The 17,257-nt window shown below is 39.3% G+C and overlaps 1 protein-coding gene across 2 annotated transcripts in view; it reads left to right on the top strand.

Annotated features, from left to right (window-relative positions):
* SLC3A1 (solute carrier family 3 member 1) overlaps window positions 1-17,257 on the top strand; it is a 51,617-nt gene that overhangs the window by 25,103 nt on the left and 9,257 nt on the right. For both annotated transcript variants that reach the window (XM_043983086.1, XM_043983085.1), the window contains one exon: window positions 15,658-15,777. In XM_043983086.1, coding sequence (XP_043839021.1) covers window positions 15,658-15,777 — 120 coding nt within the window. The remainder of the gene's footprint in view (window positions 1-15,657; window positions 15,778-17,257) is intronic.

The raw sequence follows: 17,257 nt of genomic DNA, 5'->3' as shown, positions 1-17,257 counted from the left end.
CCGGGCCAGTGCTCTATCCACTGTGCCACCTAGCTGCCCCCTCACCTAAGATAGGTGCTATTATTACCCACAGTTTTACAGTTGGGGATACTGAGGCCGACAGAGGCTAAGTGCCTTGATCAAGGTCATACAACTAGTAAGGGTCTGAAGTCAAATTTGAATTTGGATCTTTCTGACTCCAGGCTTTGTGTTCTATCTACTATGCCACCAGCTGCTTTAAGTAGGCAATCAACCAATGCCTGTTGATTAATTGATAAAACACAGGGAATATAGATTTAGAACTGAAAAGGATCTCAGAGGTCAATAAGTCCACAGTCCTCATCCTATTATTGATAGAAATTAGAATTAGTCCTCATGCTTATTCCTATTCAGTTAGTCAGTAAGCACCTTATTAGGCACCTTCTATGTACTAAGCTATGCACTGTGTTACAAAGAGAGGTCAAAAACAATCTAATGGGGGAGATAACAAGCAAACAAATGTGTACGAATAAACTACATGTAAAAAGGTGAGGTTATACTTTGGCAGGAGAGTTGTGCAAGAGTTTGCTCTTATCACATTTGGACCTGTCATGAAATCAACCACTTGTCTTCCCTTTTCTGCTGTTTTTCCTATGCATGGTCCTTGTTTAAAAAAAATTTCTCTGTTATACAGTTTCTAACGCACTAGAGAAGTTTAGATGATCTGGATCAATATTTGCTACAATGTATTACAGAGTTTTTTTGGGGGGGGAGGGTAAACAAGTCCAGATTCTCCTCAGAATTCCTGAGAATAGCAAAATTAATGAACATGAATCTTCTTTACTATTTACTTGGGGTGACCATTAGTTGTTTGCAGTCTTAGGCAGATCAAATAGTAAGGGCAAATAAAGGACCTGCCCTGGAAAGTGACCTTGTCCACAGAAGGTTTAGTAAGCAGGACCACTCCCCCACCCTGTGATGCTCTTATCTTTGAAATAGAAATAGGCAGATTAATAATTTGCCAACCAGAATTCCTGTGGGTCATTCTAAATTGTGCCTATTACACAGGGGACTTGACTGGCGACACACAGAGATTGCAACCTGCCTTTTGCCTTTTGCCTCTTTCCCATAGAACTCAGTTCTATGTTTAGTAGCCGGAGATGTCGTGACCCTCATGATTATTTGGTGATAATTAATGCTGCAGAAAGGAGCTTCTTATTTCCTTCCATGTTCCTGTGTTCTCCCTCTGCTCATCTTTCCCCTGCAGTTAGTAGCAGGACATGATTCTGTTCAACAAGGCTTGAGGCTAATGTTTTACAAGGCTACAGTGGTAAACCCAGAGAGTTCAGCCAGCAGGGTGCATTAAGAACTTCCCTTGGAGGCAAAAGGACCTGGGGTCAAACCCGTCCTCCCATAAGGCCTGGCTGGGGAAGCATCCTGAGCAAGTCACTTCAACTCTCCATGCTCCAGGAAGCTCTCAGTCTGTAAAAGTGCCAAGAAGATGCCGATTTCTCACCTAAAAGTTCTGAATATAAAATCATTCGTCAAATCCCTGTGCCAGTTCTGTATTAAACCTGGAGGCAGCGTGAGGAATGGATTGATAACAGGACCATAGATTCAGGGCAAGGAGGGACCATAAATAACATCGAGTCCAAATTCTCTTGTCTTTAACATGGGGAAACTGAGGCTCCGGAAGTTACATCACTTGAGGAGGGGGTCAGAGCTACTAAGTATCCGAAGTAGGATTCAAACCCAGATCTTGAGTCCGAGTCCAGCTCTTCACCATATCCTATGCTGCCTCTCATAGGGCATAGGTCCCCGAGTGAGGAAGATCTGAGTTTGGTAGCTGTGTGACTATGGGCAAGTTATGGATATCCCTAAGCCTCAAGCAATTCTCTAAGTTGTGGATGGGTCTTAGAAAGAGGCAGGTTTGGTAGGGGAGGGAGTTTCTGCATGGAGGAAATCCCAGGTCATTCATGCATTCAACATGTCATCTCTTCTCCCTGTTAACATGTTTGGGCCAAAGTTTTCTTTTTTTTTTGTTTGTTTTTTGTTTTTGGTGAGGCATTGGGGTTAAGTGACTTGCCCAAGGTCACACAGCTAGTAAGTGTCAAGTGTCTGAGGCCGGATTTGAACTCAGGTACTCCTGACTCCGGGGCCAGTGCTCTATCCACTGTGCCACCTAGCTGCCCCTGGGCCAAAGTTTTCCAAGGTATAAAACTTGGGAAGGTTTTAGGAGGTGGTGGTAGTGATGGTGAGGTACACCTTGAACAAAACTTGCGTTTGTAGAATTCCTTTTACTATGGAGAGACAGCTCACATACCCTGTCATTTATTTCTTCTTCTTCTTCTTCTTCTTCTTCTTCTTCTTCTTCTTCTTCTTCTTCTTCTTCTTCTTCTTCTTCTTCTTCTTCTTCTTCTTCTTCTTCTTCTTCTTCTTCTCCTCCTTCTTCTTCTCCTCCTTCTTCTTCTTCTCCTTCTCCTTCTCCTCCTCCTCCTCCTCCTCCTCTTCCTCCTCCTCCTCCTCCTCCTCCTCCTCCTCCTCCTCTTCCTCCTCCTCCTCCTTCTTCTTCTCCTTCTTCTTTTGCGGGGCATTGAGGGTTAAGTGACTTGCCCAGGTTCACACACAGCTAGTAAGTGTCAAGTGTCTGAGGTTGGATTTGAACTCAGGTCCTCCTGAATCTAGGGCTGGTGCTTTATCCACTGCGCCACCTAGCTGCCCCTTGTTTTTTTAAAAAAAAATTTTTGTTTGTTTTGTTTTTGTTTTTTAGTGAGGCAATTGGGGTTAAGTGACTTGCCCAGGGTCACACAGCTAGTAAGTGTTAGGTGTCTGAGGCTAGATTTGAACTCAGGTCCTCCTGACTCCAGGGCTGTGCTCTATCCACTGCACCACCTAGCTGCCCCCTGTCATTTATTTCTTACAACAACTTCATAAAATAGAGTGGGATATCCCAAATTCACATATGAGGAAACCGAGGCTTAGAGAAGTGCAGAGTAAATCCCCAAAGGTCACATCGTTGGGCCTTGCACCTAAATCTTCTGACTCTTGGGCCAATTTTTGTTCTCTTATTTCAATGCCAAGTACAGCCCTTCTGTTTTCTTATTTCTGACACTCCTCCTGAGAGACAGCGAGGCAGAGGGGATAAAGGACTGAGGCCTTGTAGTCAGGAATACCCACATCCTCATTTTACCACTGGCTGTGTGACCATGGGCAAGTGACTTGACCTCTCAGTGCCCTAAGAGATTCTCTAAGACAAAAAGTTACACACTGCTGATCTGCATTGGGGAAAGGAGTTCACCACACCACTGACAATCACTGGTTGGAACAAAAACAACCACCACAACCACCACCACCAAAACTCATCTCCTGTAGTCACAGAAGTGTGCCTGCTTTCTGAGCTGCCGTACCTTTGACAACCTGAACAGCAGCTTTTTGTGAGAAAAAGCCACAAGTCTCTCCCAGTTCAGAGCGACCCCACGTCTAGCAGTGTGATGGCAGAACAAAACTAGCATTCCTATTCAGCTCTCAGTAGTAGGAAAATCCTCCTGATCATGTCTTTGTCTTTCTCCTTATAGCTTTGAGTCTAACCCCTTCAAACCCATAAAGCCAGGATCTTTATTGGAGAATGTGATGACAGCAATGAGGGTTAAGGGCAGGGGTGTTCTGGTAAATATTTAACAACAGGCTCTCCAAAAATGTGTGTCCAACACAATTTTAAGGTTAATCTGCATTATTATTTTCTCTATCACTTCCTTAAATCTTGACAATCAAGGGAACAATAAATCAAGCCTTGATTTGTAGCATTTGCAGATTTCCGAGGCGTAAAATGCTTATCCTGAAAATTTAACAATCAGCTCTCTCCAGCCATCTGGTGGAGGCAGACTTCCCTCCCTTTTAACTTTTAACTTTTTTTCCTTTTTAACTTTTAACTTTCCTCATAATTTAGGTCTTGGATCACTTGGAAACGGATCACTTTTATTGTCATCACCCAAAGTATCCACCAGGGGGAGGCCATTTCTCAGCCTTTAGTGTACCCCTTGAGTCCATATCACTGAGCATGTCTCTGCTGTTCTTCCATCCTCAGCCCATTTTATTATTGTAGATTGCAAGCCAAGTCAGTTTCTGGAATCACATTTGTTTTTATCAATGAGTGAAGCTACTAGATGGAGCATTTACAAGTTGTAATGTTCATCTCCTCCCTTTGTTTTAGTCTAAGTCACTAAGTAGCTTTCTGGCCTAATCATTTTAAGAATAGGCCCATTTCTCAAACTTTCTTCCCTGTAGCTACCTAGAACCTGGAGTTTATCCCTCCCTTCAGAAGTCCTTAGTCCTTAGCACTGTCCATAGAGCTGCCTACTTGTTTCACAGAATCACAAATTTAGAGCTGGAAGTGGCCTTAGAGGCCTAAGTCCAACACCCTTATTTTGCATATGAGGAAACTGAGGCCCAGAAAGGTTAACATTTTTTCCCAGGGTCCCACAGCTACTAAGTGTCAGAGGTGGGATTTGAACTCAGAATTCAGAAGACTCTATCTAGGTCAGCCCGTGTGCAGTTTCTGCTGGACCTTTCCATTAGCTGAACCACATGAAGACACTATAATGACACTTGTTTTTCTTTTTAAAACTTTCCAGGCTCTGCTGGACCCACCTTTGTGTTTCCTTAGAATGGGAAAGGCAAGGTCTTATCCCTTTTCCTTTGCAAGTTATCTCAGAAATCTACCTCCTCCCAACAAGTCCCCTGGGCATCCTGTCCCATGATCCTTGCCTCCTTCAGTTGTCCATCAGGGCTTCTGCTCTCCTAAAAAAAATAATGCTGCTCTGTGTATAACATAAGGTAGACATTTCTAATGAAACACTAGTATTAAAAGTGAGTTCAAAAGGCAGTGTTGTCAACCAGTGTGTATAGCAACTGGCTATTTCTGGAGAATGGATGATTACAAATCCAAGTCTCTCGTCTGTTCATCTCTCCAGGCCATTATTTTTTGGGTAGCAATCTTCTGCTCCCAAATATTATACAGTAGGACACAGACACAGGGGATCAGTGGAAAGGACACTGGCTTTGGGTTCACAGGACCTGGATTCAAATCATGCCTCAAATGCTTAGACTTGTTTGACCTGGGCAAGTCCTTCATTTAACCTCCCTGGGTCTCATTTTCCTTATTTGTAAAATGGACTGAACTTGATGGTCTCCAAGCACTAGATCTGTGAGTCTAAGAAAAGTTTCAATTCAACCCTGTTCAAAAAAGTGTTTCGTTTTGTTTTTTTAAAGCATCTTGAATTTGTGCTTAGCATTGTGGAAGGTACAAAAGGGTGAGAATCAAGAGGCACAATCAGCAGTGGGTACAGCTGCCCAATAAGAGCACACTCTCATGTAAAATTGGAGGAGCCTTTTCTTATTCCTGCACATGTGAAATGTTTTACCTTTTTCTCATAGTTTCTTCCAGTGGGAAGCCAAGATTTATGTAATCATTAAGAGAATTTTTTAAGCTTTTAACACATTTAACATTGCACAGGGCTTTGTTCTTAGCTGTCTGTTCAAAGCTCTGGGAGTCGGCCCAAGGAAGCTGCTTCAGTTTGTCATTAAAATGAGGGGGACAGACTACGTGAGTTCTAAGGTCTAGAAGAACTATAATATTCTGTGAAATACATGGATTTTTGCCTCGTTAGGGATTATAACATAGAACAGTGGGATACCCTCAGCAGATGGACCTGAGATTCTTTGTCTTATGCCCATGATAATTGGAAATGCCAGGTTTAGGGGCAGCTATCTGATGCAGTGGATGTAACACAGGGTCTGGAGTCAGGAAGACCTGAGTTTAAATCTGGCCTCAGACACTTATTAATTTCATGACCCCGGGCAAATCATTAACATCTGTTTGGTTTGGTTTGTAAATCTCAATTTGCCTCATCTGTAAAATTGGGATAAAAATAGCACCTGCCTTCCAGGGTTGCCATGGGGATCAAATGAGATAATATTTGTAAAACACTTAGCACAACTCGTAGCAAATACTAAAGTGCTATATAAATGTTAGCTATTGGGTTTACTCAAAGAAAACAGGAGAAAAGAGGCATTCCCTTTTTTTGCTTTATTTAACCTTTTTTGTTTTTTGCTTTATTTAAATAACCTTTTAAAACCACAATAATGTGTAAAAACAATTTGAAACATTTGTTTTTAAAAAAATTTTGAGTTCCAAATTTTTTTTCCTTCCCTCCCCTTCCCCCACGTTGGGAAGGCAAGCAATGTGATATAGATTATATATGTGCCATGCAAAACATATTTTCATATTAGTCATGTTGTAAAAGAAAACACAGACCCCTGCTCCCACCCCCACTAAAAAGCAAGAAAAATAAAATTTAAAAAAGAGTATGCTTTGATCTGCTTTCAGATGCCTTCATTTTTTTCTTTGGAGGTGGACAGCATTTTTCATCATGAATCCTTTGGAAATGTCTTTGGTCATTGTATTGCTGAAAAGAGCTAAGTCATTCACAGTTGATCATACAATATTGTTTTACTGTCTACACCATTCTCCTGATTCTGCTAATTTCATTTTGCATTAGTTCATATAAGTCTTCCAAGGTTTTTCTGAAAACATCCTACTTATCATTTCTTATATAGCCCAACTTGTTCAGCCATTTCCCAATTGATGGACATTCCCTCAATTTCCAATTCTTTGCCACCACAGAAAGGTCTGCTACAAATATTTTTTGTACATAAAGGTCCTTTTCTTTTTTTTTTTTTTTAAACTCTTTGGGCTACAGAGTTCATAGTGGTATTGCTGGGTCAAAGGGTTTAAAGCCCTTTCAGTATAGTTCCTAGTTGCTCTCCAGAATGTCTGGGTTGGTTCACAACTCTACCAATAGTGTTTTAGTGTCTCAGTTTTCCTACATCTTCTCTAAAATTTATCATTTCCCTTTTTTATCATATTAGACAATCTGATAGGTGTGAGGTGGTACCTCTGAGTTGTTTTCATCTGCATTTCTCTAATCAATAGTGATTTAGAGCATTTTTTCATATGATCATAGATAGCTTGAATTTCTTCATCTGAAAATTGCCTGTTCATATCCTTTGCTTTTTTTTTTTTTTTATGGTGAGGCAATTGGGGTTAAGTGACTTGCCCAGGGTCACACAGCTAGTAAGTGTTAAGTGTCTGAGGTCAGATTTGAACCCAGGTCCTCCTGACTCCAGGGCTGGTGCTCTGTCCACTGCGCCACCTAGCTGCCCCTGTTCATATCCTTTGACTATTTATCAATGGGGAAATAACTCATTCTTATACATTTGACTCAGTTCTCTATGTATTTGAGAAATGAAACCTTTATCAGAGAAACTTGCTGTAAATTTTTTTACAGCTATGATTACTATGTATTTCCTTCCATTCTATTTTCCCTCTGTTTAACTTCTTCTTTCTTTCCTTTCACACTATCCTTCCTCAAAAGTTTTTGCTTCTGATCACCACCTCTCCCAATTCACCTCTTTTATCAGCCTCCCCCATGCCCCACCCTTCTTTTATCCCTTTCCATTCCTACTTCCTGGTAGGGTAAGGTAGATTTCTATACCCAACTGAGTGTGTATGTTATATCCTCTTTGAGCTAATTGCAATGAAAGTAAAATTCAAGTATTGTCTACCAACCCTTACCCATGTTCCCCTCCATTGTAAAACCTCTTTTATGTGAGATAATTTACCCCATTCTACCTTTCCCTTCCCCCTTATGCCAGTACTTCTCTCTTTCTCATCCCTTAATTTAATTTTTAAGATATCATCCCATCATAGCTATTCCTCTTTCTAACCCCTTGATTTAATTTAATTTTTTAAGATATAATTCTATCATAGTCAACTCACAACCATGCCCTTTGTCTATGTATACTCTTTCTAACTGCCCTAATACTGACAAAGTTCTTAGTATTTATAAGTATCATATTCCCATGTAGGAATATAAAGTTTAACCTTATTGAATTCCTTATAATTTCTCTCTCCTGTTGACTTTTTAATGTTTCTTTTGAGTCTTGTATTTGAAAATAAAATTTTCTGTTTAGTGTTGGTCTTTTCATTAGGAAAACTTGAAAGTCCTCTATTTCATCAAATATCCATTTTGTGTCTCCATGATATTTGAATTGTTTGTTTCTGGCTGTTTGCAATATTTTTTTCCTTGATCTGGGAGCTCTGGAATTTGGTTTTAATATTCCTGTGAGTTTTCATTTTGGGATCTCTTTCAGCGGGTGATCAGGGGATTCTTTCAATTTCTATTTTACCCTCCAGTTCTAGGATATCAGGGCAGTTTTCCTTGAATAATTTCTTAAAATATGATGCAGAGGCACTTTTTTTTTTATCATGGCTTTCAGGTAGTCTAATAATTCTTAAATTATCTCTCCTTGATATATTTTCAAGGTTAGTTGTTTTTTCAATGAAATTATTTCACACTTCTATTTTTTTCATTCTTTTGATTTTTTAAAATTATTTCTTGATGTCTTATGGAGTCATTAGCTTCCACTTGATCAATTCTAATTTCTAAGGAATTATTTTCTTCAGTGAGCTTTTGTACCTCTTTTTCCAATTCTATTTTTTAAGGAGTTCTTTTCTTCAGTGAATTTTTGTACATCTTTTTCCATGTGGCCAATTCTGTTTTTAAAGGAATTCTCTTGTTTAGTGATTTTTTTGAACATCTTTTTCCATTTGGTCAGTTCAACTTTTTAAGTAGTTCTTCTCTTCAATGGATTTTTGTGCCTCTTTTATAATTTTGTCTATTCTTTTTTTAAAAGGTGTTTTTTTTCCAGCATTTTTAATGTTTCCTTTACCAAGTTTGACTCCTTTTTCATGATTTTCTTGCAACACTCTCATTTCTTTTCCCAAATTTTTCCTTTACCGCTCTTATTTGATTTTTAATATCCTTTTTGAGCTCTTCCAGGAATTCTTTTTGGACTTGAGACCAATTCAATTTTTCTTTGAGGCTTTGGATATAGGTGTTTTGATTTTGTTTTCTTCTGAGTTTGTGTTTTCATCTTCCCTGTCACCACAGTAACTTTCAGGCTTTTCATGCTGCTGTTTTCAGAGCTTGTTCAGGTTGGGGGGGGGGGGGTTGTTAGTGTCTTTAAGTTTTCAGTTCTTCAAAGGTGGTGTGCTTTAAGGAGAGGTTTGGTCACTTTTCGGCTGCCCTGTGCTCTGATCTGTGAGTAACCACAAGAACTCTTTCACCCTGGATGAGTGAGGAGTGTTCCTACAGCCACAGGTTCTAGTGTGTAGCAGTGCTCTTCCTTGCCCTGGGACTGTGACCTGGAACCACATATGGGAAATGCAACAAAGTCCTGACCCAGTGCCAGCAAAGGGTCCCTTGTAATCTCCTTCTGACCAGTTGTCTGACTTTCTTACCATCTCTAGGCCAAGAGCTTTGGAAACTGCAGCTTCTGATTCGGTAGTCCCCAAGGCCTGCTGTTGGTTTGCGGGGCATGGCCTGCACCACTTTCACCCTAGTGTGACAGACCTTTCCTGCTGACCCAAGTTGTCAGGTTGGAAAATTGTTTCACCCCATTCTTTTGTGGGTTCCACTGCTCCAGAATTAATTTTGAGGCATTATTTTTAAATTGTTTGGAGGAGAATTTGGGAAAGCTCAGGCAAGTCCCTGCCTTTACTCCACAATGTTGGTTCTGCCTCCCCCCCTCCCAGACCTTTCCCCCACAAAGTAAGTCAAAAGGGACATTTCCAATAAACTTTACTCTGATTTGGTCTGGAAAAATCAAGAATGGGAGGGAATTAAATTGGAATAGGCAGTGTGCTATAAAATGAGCTAACATACGTAAAGTACTTTGTATACCTTAAAGTCCTATATAAATACTAACTTTTGTTGTCATCCAATAAGAGTACCCAAAATATACTTGACCTTCCCCTCCAAGCTAAGTGTAGGCCCAGTGCCAGCCACAGTGGGAAACACTCTGGGAAAGCTTGATTGAAGTAAAGTTAATAGTAAATGTCAAGAAATTCTTTTTTCATCCAGTAAGGGGAATTATGTCTAGTGTATAACACAGAGACAGTGTAGCAGAGTGGGGAGAGAGCTATCCTTGAGTCAAGAAGACCTGTGTTCAACTCTTTCCTGTGACCCATATTATCTTTGTGACCCTGGAAGTGACTTAACCTCTGGTTGTCCTGGATGACTCTCTGAGATTAAAAGTTTCAAAGAAGGTATTGACCTGTAAGGGTAGAGCATGATTCCTTCCTTATCTGGGAATTCCCTATATAAAAGAAAAAAAATCACAGACCCTATCCTTATGTAAACAACACATACATAGTAAAGATTTTTAAGGATTGAACTTTGGACTGTTTAACTGTTTGGATATTTTAAAAATAAACTTTTAGGTTTTTCTCATTATACTGCTAAAAATGGTTAATCTCAGAGCTTGATTACAAAAAAACAAGATCCTACCAAAAGACTCTCCAAAACCACAAACCTTGATTTGGATAATTGTTTTTGTTTTTCAGTGTCTCATAACCAGTACTAATTCCCAAGAGGGATTAGAACATTTAAACAGTTGCTGGTTCTAGGACTGTTGTATTTACTGTTGGGGGGACTGTATATGGAGAGACAGAGACAGAGAGGTAGAGAGGGAGACAGAGGGAGAGAGAGGGGCATAGAGAGAGACAGAGGGAGACAGAGAGGCAGGGGTGGGGAGAGAAAGAGAGAGGGGAAAGAGAGAGAGAAAGAGAGAGAGAGAGAGAGAGAGAGAGAGAGAGAGAGAGAGAGAGAGAGAGAGAGAGAGAGAGAGAGCGCACAGAGAGAAGGTAAGGGAAACAAACAGATGGAGATAGCGAGAAGAGGGAGATAGAGACAGTGAGAGACAGAGATGGGAGAGAACAGAGAGAGAAGGAGAGAGACAGAAATAGAATCGGAGCAATAACTAGTGTTATAGGTTTTGCTTTTGGTGATACACACAGACATTCCATCCAGTTTTATCATCTGGTAGTCATTTATTTATCTGTGGCAAAACTCGCCTTCACTTGTGATAGCAGATACTCAAACGGAATCATTTGTTTTACTGTCCCAGAGTGTTTATTGACAGCACTTAGTCAAGTCTGCTCGGTTGCCCTCTTGACTCCATGTACCTTGCCTGAGGTTTATGGGGAACACTCTAAGTCTAAAGCAGCTCACCTGTTCTTAGGAAACTTTGACAGCACAGGTGTGCCCAAGCTTTGTATCAGTCAGAGGGGTCATGTATTCTATTGAATCAGCATGGAAATTGGGGGGATAAAGTGAAGTAAGGGGGTAGAACAGTTCTGTTAGTTTTCTGCTGTTGGCTCTTACCCAACAATTTTCATTAATTTGTCTGGTGACCCACCTTTAGTCATATGTAATAGAAAAATACATTCCCAAATTAAATTGAACATTTTAAAAACAACTCCCATCTTGACTATCCAAAGTTCTGCTCCTCTCCTTGAGGGGATAGGCATATAATCCAAAATTGTGCCAGAGGAAGTTTGGAGGGATGGGTTGTAGGTGGAACAAAGAGCAGATGTTCAAGGACAGGAGTTCTTAACCTGGAGTTAACTTAAAACATGTTTTGATAACTATTCCAATAGATGGTTTTCTTTGTCATCCAGACTATTTCATTTGAGGCATTGAAAATTGCTCAAGAACCTCTGCTCTGGGGTAAACTTGAAGGCTCCTCTGTGCTAATGGCTGAGCCTTACTTGAGTCTCTTTGCCTCCTTCACATGCCGTGCTGCCTTTTGATAGACTCTGACTGTGTCATCTTTCCCAGGGCCACCATTTCTCCCCACTTACCCATTTGATCTTTTTAGGTCTACTGACTTCCATGAAGACTTCTCTGTCTGGTCCAAGATTTTTTCTTATTTTAAATTCTAAAGTACTTAGGCTCTCCACTACTCACCTGGACACATTTAAATTTTTTTATCTTGGTTAGAATTTTATTTTCCAAAATATATGTAAAAACAAATTTTGACATAAATTAAAAAAAAAAAACTTTGTGTTCTAACTTCTCTTCCTCCCTCCCTCCCCACTGCCCAAGAACTCAAGCAATTCAATATAAGTTATACATGAGTAGTCATGGAAAACATTCCCACATTAGCTAGGTTGTGGAAGAAAATAGTTAAAAAACAAAACTTAAGATTAAGAAATTGTCAAAGAAAAAAAATTTTTTTAAATGTGTTTCCATCTGTTTTCAGATACCATCAGGTCTTTCTCTGTAGATGGGTTGCAATTTTGATAAGTCCTTAAAGGTTATACTGGATCATTGCCTTGCTGAAAATAACCACATGCTTCCCAGCAGATCATCTGTTATTTTGTATACAGTATATTTCACTCTGCTTCAGTTCATGTAGGTCTTTCCAGGTTTTTCTGATAGCATCCTGTTCATCATAACTTTTATATAGTACCTTAAACCTGACAATGAATTTTCTTCACAATAGCCCAACAAAGGGGGCAGCTAGGTGGTACAGTGGATAAAGCACCGGCCCCGGATTCAGGAGGACCTGAGTTCAAATCTGGCCTCAGACACTTGACACTAGCTGTGTGACCCTGGGCAAGTCACTTAACCCTCATTGCCCTGCAAAAAAACAAAAAACCTAAAAATAAAAAACAATAGCCCAACAAAGTATGTACCATACATTTTGCCATTATAGTCAATCATCATAACTACTTCCCTCCATCCTATTCACTTCCCATGATATTTACTCTATTTTCTATCTTCTTTTACCCTATTCATCCTCAAAAGTGTTTTACTTCTGACCACCCCCTTCCCCTGCTCTGCCCTCCTTTCTTTCACCCTTCCCTCTTTATCCTCTTCTTCTACTTTCCTGTAGTGTTAAATAGATTACTCCTCCCAATTGGGGACACATTTAAATTTAGTCTTAATTATTAACATTTTCTCCAACACTTTAAATTTAAACAATCAGTAAAATAACAAATCAGGTCCTGATTTGTAGCATTTGTCAATTTCTGAGGTCTAGAATGCTCACACTGAAAACTCAAGTCAGTCCTGCCAAGCTGGTTTGAATGGATTCTAGCACCCTTCGTTTTGATATCCTTGAAAACATTTTTTAAAAAAGGAATTAAGTTACCTGTTAGTGCCAAGCAATGTGCCTTACAACCACCCTAGGAGGCAAGTGCTATTATTAATCTCCATTTCACAGAAGAGGAAATGGAAGCAAACAGAGATTTGTGACTTGGTTATATAGGGTTATATAGTTAGTACTGAAGCTCGATTTAAACTCAGGTATTCCTGACTTCAGGTCCAGGGCTCTATCCACTATGCTAGCTACCCATAGGCAAAGCAAAAGATCCTTCAAATTACTTTTTATTCTACCTATAGAAAAAAAGATTACCATTAGTGAAAGAAAATCAAACTTAAGAAAAGCCTGGGCTTTCAGGTTTTCTTGTCTGACTTTGACATAATACTTAACCAGACAAGCTAAGGCTAGCACTTTAGAAATGAAAATACATTGACCTTATACCACCTATACACACACACACACACACATACATACATACATACATACATACATACATACACACATACACACATATACACATACTTGGTAAATCTGTCCAAATCTTCAAGATCATTGATAGCATCTGCTAAATAAATCACGTGCTAGGTTGATATCTGACTCTTGCTAGCTTTTCTTTTATCTCATTCAGTTTCAAAATGGGAGAAATTATCTTTGAATGGATAGAGAGATGATTAGCGAAAAACTAGAAGAGAAAGAGATAACGTCCAAGAGCCAGCATAGCTTCATGCAGAATAAGCCATGCCAGACCAGATCAAAATTCTTTCCTTTTTGAGCAAGGTTACTGATCTGATAGATCAAGGGAGTACAGTAGACATAGTTTACTTAGATGTCAGCATTTGATAAAGTATTTCATGTAGTTGTCATGGAAAGGATGGAGAGATGAAGACTAAATGGTGATAGTTCCAAACCATTGAAATATCCTGGTTGAATGGCTTTACTTAATGGCGAAGGACCATGAGTCATGACCATGGGAATCAGATGGTGGAACTGGGAATAATTAGTTTGGAGAAGAGAAGATCGAAGAGGCACACAATAGCTGTCACCAAGTATTTGAAAGGCTGTCATATAGAAAAGACATTAGAGTTATCTCTGGTTGGCCCAACAGAGAAGAACCAGGAACAATGGGCGGAAATTACAAAGAAGAAAATTTGTGTTAATATCAAGGAAGAAAACAATGAAAACGACCCCAAGACTGCTTTGATAGTGGTTCCCCCTCATCAGAAGTCTTCAAAAAGAGTTTGGATGACTATTTATAGGGCATGTTGTAGTGGTTTGCTTTTTTCCCATTAGGTTGAGTTTAATTGCTATTGAGGTTCCTTCAAACACTAAAATATTCTATCATTCTATAATCCTTGAGCTACCTACTACACAGGACTCTTTAAAGAACAAAATGAGATGATGTACGCAAGGGTTTATAAACAGTAAAAAAATATATAAATTTCAGTTATGGTATTGATTATTTACATTCATCTCAGCAGGAAACCTCTGGAAACTCTAACATACACTTCCACTCTGGGAATTTGCTTGAAAGGATAACAACTGTGAAATTAGATATTTGTTCCTAATTTGGTGTTGATTGTACCTGACCAGGGGGTCCTGGGTAGGGTAAAGTAGACAGCTTTCCTGGACTGCCTAAGTCATATCTTCACAGTGTGGCTTCCTCGTTTGATATGGAGTGATTCTCTGAAGATCAGAAACATATATGCATTCATAATATACTCAAATGTAATTACAAAGATTTTGATGCAACGTATCAAAAGTTCAGGGTGGGTCAAAAGTCATGATGTTTTAATAACTTTTAGAAAATTATTTTTTCCCTATTTTTCGCCATTTATGAGATTTGATATTTCACGTACAATATATTTCTTTTTTGTTGTTGTTGTGGGGCACTGAGGGTTAAGTGACTTGCCCAGGGTCACACAGCTAGTAAGTGTCAAGTGTCTGAGGCTGGATTTGAACTCAGGTCCTCCTGAATCCAGGGCCAGTGCTTTATCCACTGTGCCACCTAGCTGCCCCCTTTTCACATACAATATAAATCCATTTCCTATATATACTGTAAAAACAAAAATAAAGGAGTTATTAAATATTGAAACTCCTTCGTGACTTTTGGCTCACCCTGTATAAAAGAACATTTCAATTTCAAATGGGAATGACTTTTGGATTATCCAGGCTTCTCTGTTCACCTTCCTGTATACAGTCACTTGAAAATTCATTATTTTTAGAAAATGATATGCTTAGCCTTGTCTTGGATATGTAATTGGAGAATTTTCATCTACAGGTCATATAATCTAAGTCTCCTAAAGTTGCAAGTCATCATGATAATGTAATCTATAAACACTATTTCTGACAAATTTGATTTGACAGAGGGACAAGATTGATCCTGATGTTTAAAATCATTAAGAATGGAAAGATTTCTTTATATTTACTGTTATACATCCTAGTTTTTTAAAAAATGCACTCAGGAATTTCTGGTGTGTGTGTGTATGTCTGTCTGTATGTGTGTGTGTGAGAGAGACAGAGACAGAAACAGAGAATGTGTGTTGGGAGGATCATTTTATGATAAATTAGCTGGCAAATACAATCTTGATAGAAAATTAGAAAATATATGTTGATAAAACTAGTGACTTTTAACAAATTAACGTTCTATGATAATTTAGTTCCCCATCCATTTGTGTTTTCCATGTTTAGGAAATAATACAGTTTTGGCTTGGAAAGGGTGTTGATGGATTTAGTTTTGATGCCGTTAAATTTCTTCTAGAAGCAACTCATCTGAGAGATGAACCTCAAGTGAATAAGAATCAAAACCCGGTAAATTGTTTCAAGCATTTATTTTCCATCTCTTCTGAAATGTGCTTGCCATGGAATTGATTTTTCTTTGGTTTGGGGGTGTCCATTACACCTAGTTCTACTTTGTTGTGTCGTGTTCCTTTTATAACTTCCTTATTATAAAATCCACAAGAAATTCAAATGTGAATGAGGAAAAGCATGGTAGGCATGGCTGCAATGCTGCATGACTCATCTGAAGACTTGGTATCCAGGCCTCCTGTCCTCACCAATACAGCCTGACCTTGGGCAATCCTTGTTATCTCTCTGAGCTTCACTCAGATTAGCCACTTTAGAGCTTCGAGGCCCAAATGAGCTAAGGAATCTAAAGCACTTAATAAGTTTTCCAACTGTATAAACATGAAATGTTATTCTTTTTTTCCCCCATATAAATATTTATGAAATGTTATTCTTAAGATTTCTCTCCATTAAAACTCTACTCTGAAGGCTCCTTGTTTGGAGGTGCCCTGGATTCTTAAATATAATGCCAGTAAAGAGCAAACATTGGCAGTTCCTATCAAGCCTGACAACAAGCTGTGTGTCCGTTTTCTAAGGACTAGCCTAAGTTCAGAAAACTCATCACCAAAAGGTTGGCTACCAGTTGTTTTGTTTTGATTTTTGCTACAACAACTCACAAAGATGGTTGGTGAAGGGTTGCGATTTGCAGAGGCAAAGGAATATCTGCAGTGGTAAAATCATAGCATTTTCAAATTTGGAAGTATCACTCACCTACCACTTCTTCCAAAATGGTTCCACCACAGTGGCAACTGTCTTAATGAATGGTTGAAAAAGAGAGACTATAGGATTACAACTTGATGAGAGCTTCTAGTCCAGCCGTTTTTTTCAGAAGAGGATACTGAAGTTTTTTGGTTTGTTTTTTTTTTTTGTTTTTTTTTTTGCTGGGCAGTGGGGGTTAAGTGACTTGCCCAAGGTCACATAGCTAGTAAGTCAAGTGTCTGAGGCCGGATTTGAACTTGGGTACTCCTGAATCCAAGGCCGGTGCTTTATCCACTGTGCCACCTAGCTGCCCCCGATACTGAAGTTTAAAGAGGTCATGTAGGTAGTTGTCAGTGGTAGAGACAAATTCAAATTTAGGACCTCTGATTTCACACCCAGTTTTCTTTCTATTGAACTCTGTTACTGTTTATAATACTTTTTTGCATCCTAGAAACCCCTTATGGTTGCCACCATGCCACCATGCCCTTAGGTGCTTCTGGCTTTCTATGACATTTCCAGACAGTGGAGAGCCTTACTACTGCCAACCTCCTTGAACAGCTGTCACTAGTGACCCTGAAGGTCACATCAACATGGGTCAAGTTCTTAAGGATTATTTTAGATGTTTATCAGGTCATCCTGGCATTGGTTTGCTCAGTGAATATCATAGTCTGGGCTAATACACACTGCCTATCGTGTAGTGATAGGTTGTTACTGAAGATGGGGTTTACTGAACCTGCATGGCCCTCTG

The sequence above is a fragment of the Dromiciops gliroides genome, chromosome 2 (genome assembly GCF_019393635.1).
Source record: "Dromiciops gliroides isolate mDroGli1 chromosome 2, mDroGli1.pri, whole genome shotgun sequence".
NCBI classification, from domain to species: domain Eukaryota; kingdom Metazoa; phylum Chordata; class Mammalia; order Microbiotheria; family Microbiotheriidae; genus Dromiciops; species Dromiciops gliroides.
Note: the sequence above shows the minus strand (reverse complement) of the source record. Positions and strands in the feature narration are given on the sequence as shown.